Source organism: Protopterus annectens, chromosome 2.part2 (assembly GCF_019279795.1).
Source record: "Protopterus annectens isolate FY-2018-M chromosome 2.part2, PAN1.0, whole genome shotgun sequence".
Taxonomy (NCBI): Eukaryota; Metazoa; Chordata; order Ceratodontiformes; family Protopteridae; genus Protopterus; species Protopterus annectens.
Genome location: NC_056730.1, coordinates 40,603,389 through 40,624,872, shown reverse-complemented (window position 1 = coordinate 40,624,872; position 21,484 = coordinate 40,603,389). Strand labels below are relative to the sequence as shown.

The following is a 21,484-nucleotide window of genomic DNA, read 5'->3' as shown; positions in this document are numbered from 1 at the left end:
CCTCCGATCTTAGCTCCTTCTGCGATCTTTGCTTGGAGTCATCTGCCTTGAATCTGAAGATGTTGCCATCTTCAACTCCAGTGGTGTGTCTGTGCTGTCTGACCCAAGTACTTTTGGAGCCAAAGTGTTGGTGCTGGCTCCGGGGTGTTGGATTTGACTTTGAAGTTGTCAGAGCCATCTCTTTCCCTTGGAACTTCAGTGCTCCAACTTCGTACTCTGGTAGTTTGCCTGTGGAACAGCAGGAGCCAACGGTCCATAAGGCTGCCTTGTCAGAGCCATCAGTTTCTGCTTCACTCAGGCACTCTGCCTTCGAGGAAATGAAAAGAGCCTTCTCTGTTTCTAGAGTTCAGACATTTGTACCTTCCTCTGCTCCGACTCTCCAATCCCATTCGGTTTTGCATCCAGAGCCTCAGTCATCCATTCCGCCAGGACAGCCAGTCCGAATCAGTTTCCAGACCACCTAGCAGGTGTTATCTCTTAAAATGCCTCCCCAGAGCACCTCACTGAGCAGGTTCCCCGGAAGAAGTGCCAAAGAAGACGGACTGTCCACAAGAGTCTGTCATAGAGGACACTGACTTTGATGAAGGGGAAAGGTCCCCCAGATTACCACACGATGATGTCTTCTTTAATGCCATCTTAGAACTCTTAAAACAAAGGGGTGGTTGGTCCCTGATAACCCTTCCCAAGATGAGTCAATGTACCTGGAGGCTTTTGGAATTAGCCCTTCTATCTCCTGGATGACTTCACCCACTGATGAGCTCATAGATTTAGTTTCTAAACAAGCATGGAATGAAACAGACATAACTGAGCCAATCCCTTGGTGACCAGACAGGATCCTGGCACCACCTAATGATAGACCACACCGGAGTAAAGCAGTGCCCATTGATGCTGTGGTCATAGCAGTGGCCACTAAAAAGGAACTGGCAGAATAAAGTTCCTCTGTCCACCCCTACTCCTGACAGGGCACTGGAGAGGTTTGGGTAGTGTCTGTGCTTCATAGGTTCATAGGTAAGTACTAGGCGATCGGCCCGAGGGCCTACATAAGCCTAGCCAACAAAGTTCCCTGGCTTACGCCACCCAAGAAAGTTATTTTCCTGTGCCATTGGCGAGCAGAGACACAGAAGTGATCCCCAGGGTGTATTTCCTATTTCCCATCCACTCATCAAGATTTTTCTTAAAGATTGCCAATGAAGAACTTTGCTTGACATAGATGGGTAGCCTGTTCCAGAGTATGGGAAGTCTCTGAGACAGGAATCTATCTCTCCAGCATGTCCTGTTTATTGTAGTGACAAGGTTTAGGACCCTAGAGCATGTAGCTTGGAGGGATTGGGATTTCTTTAGGTATAGCATGTCCAACAGCTCTGGGTTTGACATAGCTTTATATTTTAGGCAGAGATCACCTCGGAGTAGGCGATATGCTACAAAGTAAAGCTGGAGTTGTTTGAGACGGTCAGTGTAGGGCCTCTGTTTGAGGCCAGTAATCCTCTTTGTGAGGTACTTCTGTGGCCTTTCCAGCTGCTGCAGATGTCTTATGAGGTACATTCCAAAAGGGGCATTGTACTCTATAATGGGTCTGAGTGTCGAGTAGAGGGGAACAATGACCTCTTTTTTCCTGGATGAGAACCCTTTTATGATGAGGTGTGCCACGGAGAAGGACTTCCTGACTACTGTGGCGATGTGACTATCAAAGGACAGACTACTGTCCACCTGGGTCCCATGGTCTCTTATCACACATTCGGTGTTAAGTAGACTGCTGTCTGTGTAGTAGTTCATGGGTACAGAGTTTTTATCAAAAGGGATGACAGTGCACTTTTTGGCATTGAGCTTCAGGCCATGGCTCTGACACCAGGCATCTGTCTCAGCGAGGCCTGTCTGTAGGATTTCCACATCATTTGGGGACTTGACTATGGTTCCTAGTTTGCAGTTATCTGCGAACTTCATTAGCCAAAGGCCTTCTGTGTTAGCCTGTACTTCAAGAGAAGTAGATACCAAACAGGAGAGGTCCCAGGATTGAACCCTGTGGTACTCCACTTGTCACTGCTTTGAGATCAGATTTGGAGTGTGCAACTTTTACAGTGTAGGTTCTGTCAGTGAGCCAGTTGGCAACCCATCTTGTGACGTAGGGATTTATGCCTAGTTTAGTGAGTTTAGCTATAATTCCAGAATGGGGGATGGTGTCGAAAGCCTTGGCGAGGTCAAGATAGGCTGTGTGAACCACCTTACCCTCATCTACGGCTTTGGTGACTGCCTCAAAGAAGTCGATCAGGTTCAGGAGGCATGTTCTGCCTTTCACAAACCCGAACTGGGTGGGATCCAGAGTTTGTAGGTTACCAGAGTTCCATGGCCTTGCAGACCAGGCTCGTCAGGCTAATAGGGCGATAGTTCCCAGGATCAGTGGTGGCTCCCCCTTTGTGGAGTGGGATAACTGTTGCTGTGCGCCATTCAATGGGCACAAAGCCTGATGTGAGGCTATGATTGAACATGGTGCTTAGGTGGGGAGCCAGTTCGTTCTGAAGTTTGTGTAAAATGCAGCCTGGGATGTTGTCCGGTCCCATGGATGCAGTGTTTTTGGCATTAGAGAGTGCAGCTTTTACCTGCGTAGTTGTGATTACAGGGACTCTGCATTCTTTTTGTATAGATATGGGCTTTTTTTTTGGGGGGGGGGCTAAAGTTAGCACTGAACCTATCTGCCAGGATGTTGACAAAATCAGTTGGTTCTGTAATTTTTGTGCCGTTGTGCTGTAACTCAGAGCAGATCTGGGTGTTGTCATTGAGATTCTTGACATAGCTATAGAATGCTTTGTGGTTGTCCTTAGAGTCAGTGACAATTTTGTTTTCGTAGCTAGCTTTGGAGGATCTTATAAGGGATCTCAGCTTCTTACTGAGGCTGACCAGGGAACTCCTCCACTCATGGGATTTTACTCTTTTGCAACAATTTCTTCCTTCTGTTGTACAGTTTGTTTATGGCAGAGGACCACCAGATTGGCTTCTTGTTTTTGGAGGATAGCGTCTTGGTTCTGTTTTTTGGATAGCACGGTCCATGCACTCATGTAACTGCTTATAGAGTGCATTTGTGTAGGATTCAGCAGTTGTAACTGTATTGTCCATCTGCATGGGTGTCATGAAGTTCACCACTTCTGTCTTAAGAAGCATGAAGTTGGCTTTGGAGAAATTTTTTACCGTGGTTTCCTTAATGGGGGGTGGGGGCGGGATGTGGATATCAAGGGTTGATTAGCTTATGGTCGGATCGGACCAACAAAGAGTTTACTTCAGGTGTGGAACACCGGTCACTCATGTTGGTAATGACTAGGTCTAGGATATTGATGCCTCTGGTGGGGGTGTGGATAAGTTGATCCACGGCACTGGAGTTTATGAATTCCAGAAAGGGTTGTGTGAAGGAGTTGGTGCGCGAGTAGTTTTCCCAGTTAATGGTGGGGTAGTTGAAATCATCCATTATTAGGGTGTTTGGTTGCACCCTAATATTTTTCAGTACATCAAGAAAAGAGGAGTGGGAATCTTGGGGCATGGTGGGGGATCTGTAGCAAACCACAATTTGGATTGCAGTTTTGCCCAGAGTTAGTTGCACTTGGATAACCTCGGATGCATTATGCTGAGCAACTAGCCTGGAGGTGTGGATATCCTTAATGAATATGGACACACCTCCACCTTTGGTGTTCCGGTCCAGGTTACATGGCCGAAAAGTGTGGTATTAGTTATAGCCTGGTAGTGCAGGGGTGCTCTCTGGAGCCTTGAACCAGGTCTCGGTCACTGCACAGATATCGATGTTCTTCATTTTAAGGAGTGCCTCGAGTACATGCATTTTGAGATTTAGACTTCTAGCATTGAGTAGCAGCACCCTCAGTTTTTGCTTACCTGTTCCTGTTACAGTGGTGAATTTGTCATTTGCACCTTGCCTAAAAAAGGCACTATAGGGGCGGCAAGAGCCTTAGCCTGTATCCGGAATCCCAGGGGCGACAGGTGCAGGCCATCTCTGGCAAAGCATTGTGGTCTGTCGACCATGTCATCCCAAGCAGACAGATACTGGATCCCCTTAGAATGACACCAGAAGCTTAGTCAATTGTTGAAGTCAGTCATTTTGTCGTTGTATTGCGGTATCATTCTGGGCGATGGCAGAATGCTACTCAGGGCTAGGGTCATACCTGCCTGGGCTGCACGATTGGCGAGCTCTTCCATGTCTCTCTTCATGTAGTCAAGGGAGGTACGTCTCAGGTCATTCACACCAACATGGAAAATGACAGAGTCATATTTGTACTTGTTGTGAAGTAACTTGAGTGCGTGGGTTGTGTGTTGTATCTTGGCACCCAACAGGCAGACAGTAACCTTCTCCTTGTTTAGCCTGGTGAGTGTGATATCAGTGTGCCTGATGATAGTCGCCTATGACTAGCGTGTTGAATACGTTGTTTTGCCTTATTAGCAGTGGTTGAGAGGCACACTGAGGTTGTGGGCTATGTGTCATTTGGGTTGTGTTGGGGGGGGTGGAAGTTTCATGCGTTTCTGCTTTGGAGGTCTCTCTTGCTTGGACAGATTGTTATTGAGAGCCTCCGCAAATGTTTTTTTTTGTGCGTGTGGATTTTGGTGGTGTAGATTTCACTAGACTATGTGACAAGTGTGGTGTGGTGCAAGTGTTTACCTTCTCCTCTGAATGTCAAGTTCAGTCTTGGTTGGAGAGAGCATTACCTCCAGTTTGGCTAGATAAGTGCATCTCTCACAGGTTGTAGTGTTGGGTGGTAGGAAGAGAGGGTTGTCTGTGTACATGAGGCAATTTCTACATTGCCCTACAATGCCCAGATTCATCAGATAGACAGGAGAGAACAGTGGGAGCTGACCCTTGGACATGCCTGAATAAAAAACTATTTTCCTCTAGATAAGTGAAGAAAGTGAGTACAAGAGCTGTTTTTCTCTAAGCAAGTGAGGAAAGTAAGTGCAAAAACTGTTTTCCTCTAGGTAATGAGGAAGGTGTAGTACTGTAGTAATTAATAGCTTATTTAGTGCTTACAACAAGTTCTGAACAAGTGCTGAGCACAAATAAGCAAATTCAAGTGCTAAAACTAAGAATCTGTATCTGTACTAGACTAGTTACAGGAAAGAAACAAGTGCTAATGCGGGCTTTCAAATCAGAAAGTTGAGAGAGATGGAAAAGATTGCCCAGACGGCCAATAACTACATTTTCTGGGCCAGAACCACTCCTTCTGTGGTAGACTGGTTACCTCGTGCTTACCACTCCCACTGACAAGCTAGAAGGCTTCCCTCCAACACAGAAAGGCTTGGGGGGCTCAGAAGCTTACATACAGTCCTGGATACAGCAAATCTGTATCTCAACTACACTAGTTACAGGAAAGGTAGGAAACAGGCTTACAGTTTTTTTTTTTTTCACCTCACTGACCTTCGCCCTTAAGTCGCTGAATTATTCGGCACATTTACAAGACTTCAGAGGGATTTGATCAAAGAACTTTCCAGTTCCCTCTTTGGGACCATATCTTCCAATCTTCCGAAGTAAAGAATACTATTTCCTCACAGTTGGCTACCTTTCAGTCTGTTTCAGACTCATCCATGAGGCTCATCTCCCACATGACTGAAGGTACCTCACGGATGGTGGGTTCAGGCAGTTCCATCAGAAGAAATGTGCAGTTATGTTGATGTTCATCATGTTTCACTGTTGCAGTCCTAACCAATGGGTTATCCAGCTCCCGGTAGCCCTCGATCGGCCAGATTACCAAAGGTAAGTAAATATGACATCAGCTGTCCTCGGTTGTAAAGGAGGTCAGGACGTCCGATACAAAAGGAGGCAGCCGATTTCACTTCCTCAGTCTTCCTTGCCGCAGAGCCCGAAGCAGAAGCATTTCTTGCACGAGTGCCGGTCAGCAGTTTACCTTTTTTGTTTCCGACTGCAAAGTTGAAGTCAACCACAGCTAAGTAGCTCATTGGGGATCCTCTTTTTCTTGCCTTAACGAATGTCAAAAAAGGTTAATAATCGTCTTACCTGTGGAAAGCAGATTCCCCATAGAGATTTTCATTCCCATTGTATTTGTTTAGGCCTTGATCACGACGTTCCTAATTGTGATCTCTGTGCCTCCTTTAATCTGCTTACTATTCATCGTTGGGCTAAGCTTTTAGCTAAACATTTTGAAGTTTGGCCTAGGTTTGTCAGTATGGCATCTGCTGGTCTTCAGGCTTCGGATATATCCAAGAAACTTAAGGATAAGGACTGCGACAGGCAAAGGTCAAGTCCTCAGATGATGTTAGGATGGTCGTCAGTCATGCGGTAGCCAGCGAGGCGCCTTTGCAGTCCTTGCAGTCTGCGGATTTTCAACCGCAGGCCTCGGTTAAAACCATTTGAGTCCCCCAGGCCTCCGGCTTCCATTTTGCCTTCTCACCTTCCGCCTGTCGCCTCTTCAGCTGGATCTGGAGCCACTAAGCTGACGGCGGTGTCCAAGGCCTCCATTCTTCGTTCAGGCAGCTAGCTCATACCGACGACCTATACTGCAACTTCAGTGGTTGCCAAGCCTCCCGAGTCCTTCAGACTTGCAGGTAAATCTTCCAGTCGTAAGCCTGTGAAAATGCAGGCTCCAGTTGCTTCTCGTTCCCCTCAATCCCTAGTGGTTAAAGTGGCTAATGACCTTTTGACTCTTATCAGGGGTTCACAGCTTCCTCCTTCTAAAAGGAGTAGGGATGTTTCTCCTGAGGCTTTGTCTTTTTCTGGTTCTGATTCTTCTAGCATTTCTGCTGATGAAGAGGATGTTTCTCAGGCTTTCTCCTTTTGAGGCTTCAGATGCAGAGGAGGCCATCCCTTCTGCTTCTCCCCCAGAGGATTTCTCTTTTGCTGATACTTTGAATACTCTCAGGGAGCATTTTAAATGGGAAAGTCAGGATTATCCCCAATCTAAGAAAAGGATTAGGGGGGTTTTGGATTTACCTCAGCATAAGCCTCTGGCTATTCCCCCAGTGTTGGAAGTGGTTGATGATGTTTTTCTGGAAAATTCCTTAACTCCAAATTCGGTTCCTCCTGCTCCCAGGAAACCTGACGGGTATTATAGAGTCCCTGATTCTCATCTGTTTCTTTTCAGGAATCCATTGGCTGATCCTGAGGTCATTTCTCAAGGCCCTAAAGGAGTTAAGGCCATTGTTACCAAAAATCCTGTTCCTTCTGACAGGGAATCTAGGAACCTAGATAGGTGAGGTAAAAAAGTTTATACCTCTACCACTCTTGCTATTGTGTCTACTAATTGTCTTTTTCATATGCTGAAGTACCAGCAGCACACCTTGGAGGCTATTAAGTCTAGGATAGGAAGTGTGCCTCTTTTGGTGGAGAGTAAGGATATGCAGGATTTGCTGAATTCTGCCAGTCTTGTCAATAAACATTCATTACATTGTGGTTTTGACATTCTAGAAGCCTCCCGGAGGGCTACAGCTACTGGATCTGTTATTAGAAGGCACGCTTGGCTCAGGGAACAGCCCCTTCCAAAGCCTGTAAAGGCTAAGCTTTTAGATGTACCTTTGCATAAGGACAGTCTTTTTGGCAGCAAAGCAGAGGAAGTGCTCAAGAAGATGGAGGATAAGGCCAAGTCTATGCAAACTGTTAAGGATTTTCTGCAAGTTCAACCTCCTCGCTTTAGTAGGAATTATTCTTCTAAGAGTTGGGTGTTTCCTAATGCCAGCAGACAGAACCACTCTAGGACTAGAGGTTACAAATCTTCTAGGGGGCAGGTGGCTACCCCTCAAAGGTCTAAGCGTTGGCAGGCTTCCACTTCCAAGGCGATAAGTTCTAAGCCTGCATCTCAATCAAAACACTCTCAATGACTTTTCTGCCTGTTCTTGCCTGCCTGGAGGGTCCTTTAGGGGGAAGGTTGGCCCTTTTTGCAAATGTCTGGGCCACTATCACGGACGACAAATGGGTACTCAGGACTGTATCCCTAGGGCACAAGTTTTCTTTCCACACCTTTCCAGTTCCCAAAGGATTCCCGGAAGCTGCTCCAAACCAAAGGGCAGAAGTAGAAAAACAAATTTTGTCTCGGTTTCTTCTGGGAGCAATAGAATCAGTTCCTGCTCAGCAGGTAGGCCAGGGTTTCTATTCCAGGCTTTTTCTAGTTCCAAAAAAAGAAGGCACCTGGTGTACTATCCTAAATCTATCCATTCTGAACTCTTTCTTGGTAATTCCAAAGTTCAAAATGCTCACTCTGCATCACTTGCTGCCAATGTTAGAAAAGGATTCCTGGCTGGTAACTTTGGATCTCAAAGAAGCTTATCTGCACATCCCTATCAGGGAAAGTTGCAAGCAATACCTTCGTTTCAGGGTGGGCAAGCAACATTATCAATTCTCTGCACTGCCGTTTGGCTTAACTATTGCTCCCAGAGTTTTCACAAAGTACATGGCTCCAATCGTTGCTTTTTGCAGGCAGAAGAAAATTCAGATTTATCCATACTTGGATGATTGTCTGATTCAAGCAAATTCTCAGGAACAACTGTTAAAGGATCTAGAATTTGTAAAGAATCTTCTGTCTTCCCTGGGTTACACTCTCATCAACGAAGAAAAAACAAAAATGGTGCCATCCAAGGAGATAACATTCTTGGGAGCGAGTCTGAACACAGCCGCCCAGGTGATATATCTCACCCAGGAGAAGCAGACAACTCTTTCAGTTTACTTCAAGGACTTGGCAAGCCTGTCTCAGCTCCCTGCAAGGAAATACCTGCAAGCTCTGGGATACATGGCCTCTTGCATTCTCATGATTCCATATGCAAGACTGCATATGAGGAAATTGCAATGGTACCTCAAGAACATTTGTTGTCAGCACACACAGGACCTGGATATGATGATTCCTCGGCTTCCATGTCTGCAGACAGAGTTTCTATGGTGGGCAACAGCCTGTCTACAAAACAAAGGCATGCCTTTTTGCCCACCTCCTGCCACTCAAGTTCTTACCACAGACGCATCAGACTATGCCTGGGGAGCATACCTGGATGGCAGATACATACAGGGACATTGGAATGCCCAGCAGATGCACCTGCACATAAATCTAAAGGAGTTGATAGTTCAGCAGGCCTTACTAGCTTTCAAGCATCTTCTTTCTCCAGGGACCCTGCTTGTCAGAGCAGACAACACCACAGTCATGTGGTACATCAGCAAGCAGGGAGGGACTCATTCTTACCCCCTGTGCAGGCAGAGCATGAATCTTTGGTCCATAGCAGCATCCCTGGGCTTGCATCTCCTAGCTCAGTTTCTTCCAGGAAGGCTCAATGTTTTGGCAGACCAGTTGAGCAGACAAACGTGGATCCTCATGAGTGGCAACTGAACAGAGCAGTCTTTTACAGCATCATTCAACGTTGGGGCACACCTCGGGTGGATCTTTTCTCCTCCCCAGACAACCATCTTCTCCCTCTTTTTTGCACCAGACAGCATCACAGCAGAGCCTGAAAAGTGGATGCTCTGTCCTTCCCTTGGATGCTACTGTCAGTTTATGCCTTCCCTCCTCTTCTTCCCAGAGTATTATTGAAGATCAGGGATGAACGACCAAGGACTATTCTCATAGCTCCAGACTGGCCCAGGCAGCATTGGTCTCCACTCCTTCGCAGTCTCTCCCAATTTCCTCCTTGGCATCTTCCTCTGAAGCCAGATCTTTTGGTTCAGGAAGGGGGAACCATTCTACATCCTCATCTTCAGTCTCCCCATTTGGCAGCTTGGCTCATTGTATGACTCCATCATTTTCTTCTTCCTTCAGTCTCTCCATTTGACAGCGTGGTTCATTGTGTGACTCAATCCTTTTCTTCTTCCCCTTTCCCAGCAGGTGGCTGGCGTGCTGAGGGAGGCCAGGAGGCCTAGCACTAGGAAGTCCTACGCTGGCAAATGGGAAAGGTTCTCTCAGTGGATGCAGGCTAGAGGAGAATCTTCTTCTCAGCCTACCCTTCCTCTGATCCTGGAATACCTGGCTGATTTGCTTCAGGGTGGTGTTTTCTTTTTCCTCTATCAAGATCCATGCGTCAGCCATTCCTGCTCATTGTTCTTTTGAACAACCCATTTTCTGTCATCCCCTGATGAAAATGTTTTTCAGAGGTGCTTGCAACTTAAAACCTCCCAGAAGGGCACCTACTCCAGCCTGGGATCTTAATTTTGTTCTAGAGAAACTCACTCTTCCTCCTTTTGAGCCAGCTGCCACTGCAGATTTAAAGTTTCTCTCTTGGAAGACTGCCTTCCTCTTGGCTATAACTTTAGCAAGGAGGGTTTTGGAGCTGCAATCTTTGATGGCTGTGGAGCCTTTTCTTATTTTCCATGCAGATAGGGTCTCACCCTGATAACGCCTCCTTTATGCCCAAGGTGGTTTTTAGCCTGACTCTTAATCAGGCCATACATCTTCCTACCTGCTTTCCTAATCGTCGAAATAGAGGTGAAATGATCCTTTATTCTCTTGATGTGCACAGACAGCTCAGGTTTTACCTGGACAGGACTAAAGACCTTCAGAAATCAGCACAGTTATTGGCCATTTTTACCCCTGGAGACCAGGGCAAGGCTATTTCTAAGCAAACCATTTCTAAATGGATTGCACATTGTATTACTTTTTGTTATTCCTTTCATGGCAAGGCTCCTCCTCAAGGGGTTAGGACCCACTCAACTAGAACAGCTTCCACTTCTGCAGCCTTTTTAAAGGGGTGTCCCTACTAAAGACATTTTGGAGGCTGCCACATGGTCTTCTGTTCACACTTTCACAAAGCATTATAATTTGCCTTTGTTTTCTAGAGCCAGGGCAGGGTTTGCCACTGCTGTTCTGCAGGGCATTATTTCCAGTCCTTGACTCTGTTAGTTCCTCCTCCCTTTTCTGTGGGCTTTGCTAATCAACCCATTGGTTAGGACTGCAACAGTGAAACACGATGAACATAGTACAGTTGTGTACACTTACTATAAATATAGATGTTCGAGTGTGTTCACTGTTGCAGTCCTGGTTTCCTTCCCCCTTTTCGGTCCTTTCCTGTTCCCTTTTCCTAAGGTACAGGCTAAATTTGGTATTATTTGCCAATGTCGCTTTTGGTTTAAGCCTTGTTTTCTGGAGGCTTCTGACTGTTAGGGCAAGAAAGACTGAGGAAGTGACGTTGGCTACTTCCTTTTGTATCGGACGTCCTTTACAACTGACAGCCGATGTCATATTTACTTACCTTTGGTATTTTGGCCGATCAAGGGCTACCGAAAGCCGGATAACCCATTGGTTAGGACTGCAACAGTGAATACACTCGAACATCTACATTTATGGTAAGTGTACACAATTGTACTTTTTGCAGAACCCTTCATATCTTCTTTGATCAGTGCTCCTTTTGATGAACCTCCTTATTTGGCCCCAGAGTTAAAAACACACACTCTAGTTGTGAGAAGGAAGAGAAAACCCTGTCTGCTGTGGGCATGTTTTTTGACTCCTCAGTGGACCTTGTCTAGGAACCAACGAGGCGGACAGAAAATGTGGTTCAAAAAATCCCAGGGTCAATTCCAAGATCCATGTGTGGAGACAGTTCCCCCAGGGGCAGAGGGAGGAACTCAAATCGAGGATGCTTTCCCCATGGCAGAGATGGTCTGCATAACCAGGGATACTTACTCTGACAGATCCTATCGATGTTCCTGAAAGGAGGTCAGACTCTCCATCTCTGGAGGCAGTCAGGAGTCATTTATCCCTGCACCAGAGAGCCTGGCTAGAAATTACAAAAGATTCATGGGTGTGGAGGATAATATCCAGAGGTTATACAATACCATTTTCCTATCCACCTCATCTAGCATCAGACAAAATCTCCAGTGTTCCACCCAGTAAGAGGGAAGAATTATCACTAGAAATAAATAAGCTGCTAGAAAAAAAAGTCATCCAAGAGGTCTCCCCGACCAGATAGAATCTGGAACTTATTCAAGATTCTTTTTAGTGCCAAAAAACACAGGGGATTGGAGACCAATCTTGGATTTCAGCAAACTAAATCAATTTGTTCAACATTCAAAGTTTCAGATGGTCACAGACTCAGTCCATTTTGCCTTTTCTGGACAAGGACAAGTAGATGTGCTCAGTAGATCTTCAGGATATGGACTATCACATAAAAATGGCAATCCAGAAGATATTGAAGCAGTAAATAAAGCTGGTTCACTCCAGAAAAAGGTCTTTATTAAAATAAATAAAACTGAAGTAAAAACACATCCATTGTTACCAACAGGAATTCTTTAGATATAAAATATGCTTGACTATATGTTGAGAGGCTCTGGAGAAAATCCTCAGTATCTCTTAATACAGAAGTTGCTTTATAAACTGCTTTTTTTAACTTATTTTCCACATAAATAAAGAGGAGATATATGTAATACAACAGAACTTTCAGAAGTAAAATGGATTGTAGATCTACAAGCTGACAGAGCACCAGGATTAAATGGAGTGTTACCTTTAAAACCGGTGCTAAAAGGGCATCAGTTCAGAAAGAGATTCTGATTGGTCAAGCCCCCTTTTTAAATCACCTTCATTAAGCAATGTATTTTATGGATCTGAAGAAGGCAGCTTGCTGAAAGCGCTTATGCTGTTTTGAAAAGTTTATGGTTGTTTTTATTTAAGTTGTAATAAAAACCTTTCGCTATGGTGAACCAGCTTTATTTTATTTACTGCTTCGGTGTTTTGGTGTTTACTAAAGCTCTCTTTGACCGTCTGGACCTGGTTGCTTAGAGAATCCAGAAGATATCTATGCTTCCGGCTGGGAGCTAGACATTACCAATTTAGGGCACTGCCTTTGGTCTCACCACAAGCCCCGCCAGTGTGTTTACCAAGTGCATGGCAGTAGTTGCAGCTCACTTGAGACTGCTGGTATTCAGTGTGTTTCCATATTTGAATGACTTGCTCCTGACCGCTGCAACCAGGCATCAACTAATTCAAGCATAGGACTACTTACTGCAGCTGTGCTCTCATTTGTTCAGTTGGAACAAATCTCAGCTTAGTCCAGCTTAGACTCTGGAATTCATCGGTGCTCTGTTCAATACAATCACTCGGATATCTTCTCTTCCTTTGTCTCAGATTCAAACAATTCAGTTCCAGGTCAAAAAGATAATTCAAAGTTTTTTCTCTTTCAGCTTGAGATACTCCAGGCATTGAGATTCATGTCAGCAGCAATCACCCTTGTTCTGCTGGCAAGGTTCCATATGAGAATGCTGCAATGGACAGTTGCAACTCAGTGATCAGTTCTCCAACAACCATTATCCAGTCAACTCAAAATAATGCAAGCCTGCAAAAAATTAGCTTCTCTGGTGAATCCACTGCAATCAAATACAAGAAGACCATTCACTTGTCCCTCAACCACAAAGGCCACATTGACCACAGATGCCTCTCAGATTGGGTGGGAGGGCTCTTCTTGGGAAGGACGGTCCTGGGCATATGGTGCCCAAACAGACCAACATGCATATCAGTGTCCCAGAAATAAGAGCTATCCTCGTAGTGTTGCAGGCCTTCCAAGGCACTCTTCCGACTGGGACTATTGCAATTCAGACAGACAATATGTCAGTGGTCTGGTATAGCAACAAACAATCAGATCTTAACTTCTTTGTCGAGAATCTGAGAGTATAACAATGGGCGATCTCATCCGATTGCTTTCTGATAGCAAAGCTCATCCTGAGGAAGTTCAGTGTGATTGCAGACAGTTTAAACCTTTCCTTATTCTCCACTGCTCAGTAGATCTATGAACAGCAAACTAGAACTGAGGTAAGTTAGGTGATATGGGTATTGTAGGTAAATGGAGAAACTCGAGAGTTCAGCTTTCAATCTGGAAGAAGCAGACAAGTCAGATGAGAGGATCTGATCCAAACGGAACAGTTGAGGCAGAATGAAAATGGGCACCACAGATGGAACATTATGGTGAGTACATAACTTTTTTTTAAATCTTGGAGTTTCCCAGATTTTATTATGTAAAACATCCTCACATCTGCTACAAATAACCAAAGTACACCACACAACTAAAATATCAGTGATGTCATCCTTTACATGTCCACCTCTTTGTGATATCCAAAATAAGCTATTTCCTTTTGAACATTTTACTTCTTTGCAATTATATTTCTTGGAAACAAATTCCTCCAAACTATTTACTCTTATTACATTCATTAAAATATGTATTGATCCATCATTTTTTATACCATTCAACACTGTGGACTCTGATAAAAGCTCACTTTTTGCAAGGATTTTGTTTATAAAGCATTGTAGTCTGAATTTACATGCCATTGTCCTCCACTTTTAATCCTTTTCATTAAAACCACCTGAAAATGATCTTGCTGTTCCCATTTCTCGAGTAAGCAGTACTGCTCCATTTTCTTATCATCCCACATGCTTTTCTCTTTTATTTCTTTTCTGATTAACTTCCACAACTCCATTCTCTGAAAATCATTGTGTAACACTCCTTTTCCTGTTTCTGTCCTGCTTAGTATGTTCATTGTACTTCGTCACAGTACTTTTGCTTAGTCAACCTGTATCCCTTTGTGCTGTAAATTATTCAGAATAAAAAGTGGTTCACACCACCCATTTGATTTAAGGCACTAATATGAGCATGCAGGGAAGATCTGCATGTATGCATAGCTTGGTCTGCAAAGAAACATCTGAAAACGTTGATGATTTGAGGAAGTTTTACAGGGCTTAGCTGCTAACTACTATCAGACATTTTATTGAATATTCTAAAAAAAGAACTGATATGAGTTTATTTGTCCTGAAAAAATGACTAATGTTGAAATGTATAACAACATATGTATGGTGCAGATGCTTTGCCTTTTAACAGTAATTTGTGTCCTTACAGGGTGGGGTTCTTTTGCTGGTGGCATCTCTCTGCTTTAAGGTTGGATTCAACACAGCATCTCGGAAACTGTCTGTGGATATTGGTGGAATGAAACGTCTTCATGCATTATCTCAGCTTGTGTCTGTTGCACTGTTGTTCCCATGGGTCATAGTCCTGTCTGCTACAACAGAGGTATATTCACAACTTTTGGCTTCATGTCAATCATCAGAATTTTGTTTATGATGAACTTTTATGTGAAAGTCAGATTAAAGGAATGAAAAGTAATGCAGCTTTTTTATAAGTTCTTTGGCTAACTAAACAGTAAGTAAATGACATGAGACTGTTCTGACATCTTTAGGTCTTCACAGTTCTGCTGTCAATATATCATGATACCTTGCACCTAGCTGAAAGAGTGTAGTATAGTCTCTAAAATTCCACATCCAGTATATTAATCACTTAAATCTTTTAACTGTTATTGCACTTGTCAGATCACAAGCCATAACCTCTTTTTCAATGTTTGTTTTGTCTGGGGAAAAAGTACATGATGTATAAACTGCCACAGGTGCCAGTGTTTTCATCCTACCACTTAAACAAGGAATAAGCTGCTTGAGTCATGCATTGCATCTCAAAAATTGGCATCTTTAAAGGGTGATCAGCAAAGGTACCAGAAGAAAAGTTTGGTGTGACTCATGTATGGGCTTCAATAGATATAAGTAGGTAAGGGATCCCGAGGCCGGGCATTTGTTAAACACCCCACCTTAAAAGTCCATTCCTGAGACAGGCTTTGGTTACTGTTAACTTTTTTTGTCTGTCTAGCAGTAAGTCAGGTTTTTGCTTTTTAGTTCCAAAAAATACAGGAAAGATGAACCTTCAGCATGCATTTTGGGGCTTACATCTAGGCTTGTTCACTGACAGATATCACTTACACAGAGAAAGTCTCTGGTTCCCTCATTAAACTTATTGGTAGGATTTGGGTTCAGAAAACAAACTACTTTTGATTCTCTGTGAGTCAAAAACATTACTATGTGCTTAAAGTGATGTGCAGGAAGATTTTTGCCCATTAGTATAAGACCACCCTTAGGAAGCACAGTTTGACATCTGCACAAGGCTTCACTGAGACCTCTTCTGATTTGGTAGTGCCACCTGTGTGTGCTGCTCCAGTTGGAGGACTCATTATCTGTCTGCTCTTTGTTGATTACCAAGTGCATGTGAGAGCTTAGGCCAACCCCTTCTGGAGCTAGGTGTAGAGCAATACTTCCATCCCCTCTCTTTTTTTATTTTGTCCAAGTCTTTTGGGTTTCTAATACCATGATGGGAATGGACCCATTCCTAAATCAAGGTACGATTAAAGTTCATGGAATTAGTATTGATTCAATCTTTGATGTCGGGCAGAAGTGCTTTTTGCAGCACCCGCAATGTGCCCAGTAATGACGAGTCCTGCAATTCGTACAGAGTTACATGTATTGGTAACATATCTAAATATGGTTGTAGATTCTTTTATATAAGACCCGATGTTCATCGTGTTTCACTGCTGCAGTCATTACACTTGGGTTATCCTGGCGTCAGGCGGTCCTGCAGTCAACCAGAGTTCCAAAGTCTTGGTCTGGCGTCGGTTGCTGTTGCCTCCTCCCTGACGTCAGTGCGTCAGGGGTATATAAGAAGCAGCCGACGCCATTTTCTTCAGTCTTTCTTGCCGCGCGGTGCCTGAAGCAAAAGCAGTTCGCAAGTGCCGGTCGGCCGACTCCTGAGATATCAAATTAGTTTTTCAGAACCGAAGTCTTCAATAAAGCTAAGTACCCCGTTGGGGAAACTTTTTCTTGCCTCAGACCGATGTCAGTAAAAGTTAATAATTGTATTTCTTGTGGGAAGCAAATACCTCATAAGGATTTTCATTCTAACTGTATTCCATGCGTAGGCCCAGATCACGACGTCACTAGTTGTTGGTTTTGTGCTAGATTTAACAAACGCATTATTAAACGTCGGTTTGATTTTGCTTGCCATTACTTTGGTCGAAGGTTTAATTATACCATGCCGTCGGAACAACCGACGACCGGAATTCACAAAAAACGCAAAGATAAGGGTAAGGACAGTCATCCAAGGCCCAAAACTGACGACGAAGCCTCTTCTAGGCCAGTCGCCGGTTCTCAGTGAGGCGCTTTCGCAGCCCCTGACATTCGCTACCTCAGAGCCACAGGCCGCGACCGACTCCCACGTGGAGGTGCCTAGGCCTCTGGATACTCAAGGTGTTGGGCCTACGGAGACTAACCCTTCAGATGGGTCCGGAGCCGCTGAGCAGGCATCGGCTTCTGAGGGTGTTTTCAGACCTTCACAACTTACCATTGCAACTACAGCCAAGTCTAAAACTACATTAAAGACAAAGAAGCAAGTACAACATTCACCTGGACAGGCCTCCATGCCTAAAAAGCAGATGCTCAAAATGGCAGAAGACTTAATTACTCTGATCAGGGGTTCCCATCCCCCTCCTGATAAAAGGCCTAGGCAGGATACAGACTATGATTCCTCTGACCAGGTTTCTATATATTCTGATTCCTCTTCAGACCAGGGATACTCTTTACCCCCCTATGAGGACTCTGATGCTGAAGAATCAATTCCTTCAGCCTCTCCTCCTGAGGATTACTCTTTTGGGGAAACCTTACATACCATGAGGGAGCATTTCCATTGGGAGGGCCAGGATTACTCAGAATCCAAGAAAAGGCTCAGAGACTTTCTTTTATTGCCTCAGCACAGGCCCCTTGCTATTCCGCCAGTGTTGGATATTGTGGATGATGTGTTCTCTGAATCCAGTTTTAATCCTAATTCTTTACCCCCTGCTCCAGTCAAGCCAGACAGGTACTACAGAGTCCCTGACTCTGACAAATTTCTTTATAAAAACCCTGTTGCTGACACAAAAACTATTTCCCAGGGTCCAAAAGGGGTAAAGGCTTCCACGGATAAAAATCCAGTTCCCTCGGACAGGGATTCCAGAGCATTAGACAGATGGGGGAAGAAAGTTTACACCTCTGCAACTTTAGCAGTGAGGGCTTTAAATTGCCGGCTTCACATGCTTAAATATCAACAATATTTACTGTCTCAGTTAAAACAGAAAATGAGTACAAGTGCAGAACAACCTGATTATAAGGAAATGCAGGATTTATTGCATGCAGCTGAACAAGTGGGAAAGCATACTTTGCATTGTGGTTTTGATTCATTAGAAGCTTCTTGTAGAAAGCATACTTTGCATTGTGGTTTTGATTCATTAGAAGCTTCTTGTAGAGCAGCAGTTACATGATCTGTGATTCAAAGGCATGCTTGGTTAAAAGAACAAAGTTTACCAGATCATGTTAAGGAAAAATTATTGGATGCTCCTTTACAGCAAGATATTTTATTTGGTGTTAATGCAGAAGAGGTATTAAATAAAATGGAGGATAAGGCAAAATCTATGCAAACAGTGAAGGATTTCCTACAGGTACAGCCACCTTGATTTAGCAGGAATTAACCTACAAAAAATTGGTCCTTTCCAGTGTCAGACAGGCCAAAAAGAGGCAGATCTCAGCCCCAAGGCTCTTACAGACCACAACAGTGGGGTGCTTCAACCCCAAAAGGAGATGAGGACAAGTCACAACCTTACAGGAAAAAACCCCAATGACTTCCCCCTTCCAATGCCAAACTCTTCCCTTTTGGCAGCTCCCTTAGGGAGGGAAACTAGCACTTTTTTCACAAAACTGGCAAGCAATCACCCAAGACAAATGGGTGCTGAATATTGTGTCTCAAGGTTATAGGTTCCACTTTCACACTTTTCCAAAGCTAAAAGGAATGCCAGACCTGCCACAAAATCAATGGGCAGAGGCACAAAAACAAATTACAGCCCTCATGGACATGAGAGCTATTCAGAAAGTGCCACAGCAGGGACAAGGGTTTTACTCAAGACTCTTCCTGGTCCCCAGAAAGGACAAAGCCTGGAGACCCATACTAGACCTTTCTACTCTAAATACTTACCTGGATGTTCCAAAATTCAAAATGTTGACACTACAGCAGCTCCTTCCCATGTTGGGCAAGAAAGCATGGCTTGTTACTTTGGACCTCAAAGAGGCATACCTGCATGTCCCTATCAGACAAAATTGCAGACGATAGCTCAGATTCATAGCTGGTTCAATGCACTACCAATTCTCTGCACTGCCCTTTGGCTTATCTACTGCGCCCAGGGTCTTCACAAAGTGCCTGGTACCAGTAATTGCATTTTGCAGACAAAAAGGAATTCAAATATATCCATACCTGGACGACTGCCTGATTCAAGCGGAGAGCAAGGACATTCTTCTAAAGCATCTGGCGTTTGCAAAAAGATTGTTAAGTTGCCTAGGGTACACAGTAAACGAAAAGAAGTCAAAACTAGTGCCCACACAAGAGATAATATTCCTGGGTGCCAGCTTAAATACAACGGCCCAGATGGCTTATCTCACGCCAGACAAACAAGGACAACTGACTCAGTATTTTCAGTTGATGGCAACAAAGTCCCAACTCCCTGCAAGAAAAATTCTGCAGGCCTTGGGATTCATGGCATCCTGAATACTACTAATTCCATATGCCGGACTGCATATGAGGAAATTACAGTGGTACCTAAAAAGTGTTTTGACTCAACACTCTCACAGCTTGGAAACAGTAATGCCACTAATTCCCTGCCTACAACAGGAGTTTCGATGGTGGGCACAGGCATGTCACCTCAACAAGGATCAGCCTTTCACTCTTCCCACAGCCAGGCAGACTTTAACAACAGATGCTTCAGATTACGCTTGGGGGAGCACACATGGCAGGAAAATGTATTCAGGGCAAATGGACCACAGACCAAATGCATCTTCACATAAATCAAAAAGAGATGTTGGCTGTACAAAATGCGCTAACAGCTTTCAAGGACCTTCTGCATCCAGGACAATTATTATTAAAGACAGACAACACCACAGTAATGTGATGCATAAACAAGCAAGGGGGCACTCATTCTTACCCCTATGCAGACAAGCCGTGACCTTGTGGAACACAGCTCTAACTTATCAAGTTCATCTGCAAGCACAATTCCGGCCAGGAAAGAAAAATACTCTGGCAGACGACTTAAGCAGAAACATCATGGACCCTCACAAGTGGAAATTAAATCCACAAGTCTTCAGCATGATAATGCAAAAATGGGGGTGCCCGGACATAGATCATTTTGCCTCCCTGCTGAATTGCCAACTACAAAAATTCTGCACAAGGACTTGTCACACACAAGCATGGAAAGTGGATGCTCTTTCGTTCAGCTGGAAAAGCCTAAACGTTTATGCCTTCCCACCTCTGCCTCTCCCTCTCCTTTCAAAGGTACTCCTAAAAGCCAGACAAGAAAAACCACAGATGATTCTGATTGCTCCAGACTGGCCACGCCAGCATTGATACCCAATCTTAAAGAACTTAGCTCAAGGCCCACCTTGGATTTTGCCTCAAATTCCACACCTTCTGACTCAACAAAACAATCAGATCCTGCACAGTCAGCTCAAAACCTTATACCTGGCTGCATGGCAGATTCATTAGCCAAACAGACAACACCTCTCTCTAAAGCTGTTATGGATGTCATTTTGGAGGCCAGGAGGCCTAGCACCAAGAAATATTATTCAGAAAAGTGGAAGAGATTCTGTGCCTGGAACCAGACTCAAAACCTTGACCCTCTTGTCCCTAACATTCCTCAGATACTTCAATACTTAACTGAGATGCTGGACAAAGGACTATCCTTCTCATCCATTAAGATCCATGCTTCTGCCATCTCGGCTTATTACAACACAGATCCTCCTATTTTCTCTCATCCATTGCTAAAGCAGTACCTCAGAGGGGCTAAAAACATAAGACCGCCCCGGAGAGCACCAACACCTACTTGGGACCTCAATTTTGTCTTGGAAAAGCTCACTTTGCCTCCTTTTGAGCCAGCCAATTCAGCAGAATTAAATATATATCATGGAAAACTGCTCTGCTTCTGGCAATAACCTCAGCACGAAGAGTCTCAGAACTACAGGCACTAATGGCAGTGGAGCCTTTCATCATTTTCCACCAAGACAGGGTTTCTTTAAGAACAAACCCTTCCTTTGTCCCTAAGGTGGTTTCCAGTGTGGCTCTTAACCAAACTATTCACTTGCCAACATTTTATCCAAATCCCCAGAATAAAGGGGAGATACTTCTACATTTCTTGGACGTACACAGGCAATTACGCTTCTACTTGGACAAAACAAAAGCTTTCAGAAAAACTGAACAATTGTTTGTATCATATGCTGCAGGATCACAGGGAAAGGCTATTTCAAAGCAGACCATTTCAAAGTGGATAGGACACTGTATCCGGTTCTGCTACACACAGCATGGGAAACCTGTACCATCTAACATTAGACCACATTCCACCAGGGCAACTGCTATTTCTACTGCCTACCTTAGAGGAGTACCTACCAAAGACATTTTGGAAGCTGCAACTTGGAGTTAAGTGCACACCTTTCCCAAGCATTACCACTTGCCTCTTTACTCTAGATCCAGAGCTGGCTTTGCCACTGCAGTGCTGCAGGGCCTCATAGCCACACCAAATCCTCTATAGAACCAGCCTCCCTGACTCAGCTTTGGGATTCAACCCAAGTGTAATGACTGCAGCAGTGAAACACGATGAACATAGTACAGTTTTGTACCTACCATAAATGTAGATGTTTGAGTGTCTTCACTGCTG

The 21,484-nt window shown here is 44.3% G+C and overlaps 1 protein-coding gene across 1 annotated transcript in view; it reads left to right on the top strand.

Annotated features, from left to right (window-relative positions):
- The window catches only part of SLC30A5 (solute carrier family 30 member 5), a 1,152,350-nt gene that overhangs the window by 609,607 nt on the left and 521,259 nt on the right, over positions 1-21,484 (top strand). Inside the window, exon 8 of the mRNA XM_044063733.1 lies at positions 14,788-14,958. Within this exon, the coding sequence (XP_043919668.1) occupies positions 14,788-14,958 (171 nt within the window). The remainder of the gene's footprint in view (positions 1-14,787; positions 14,959-21,484) is intronic.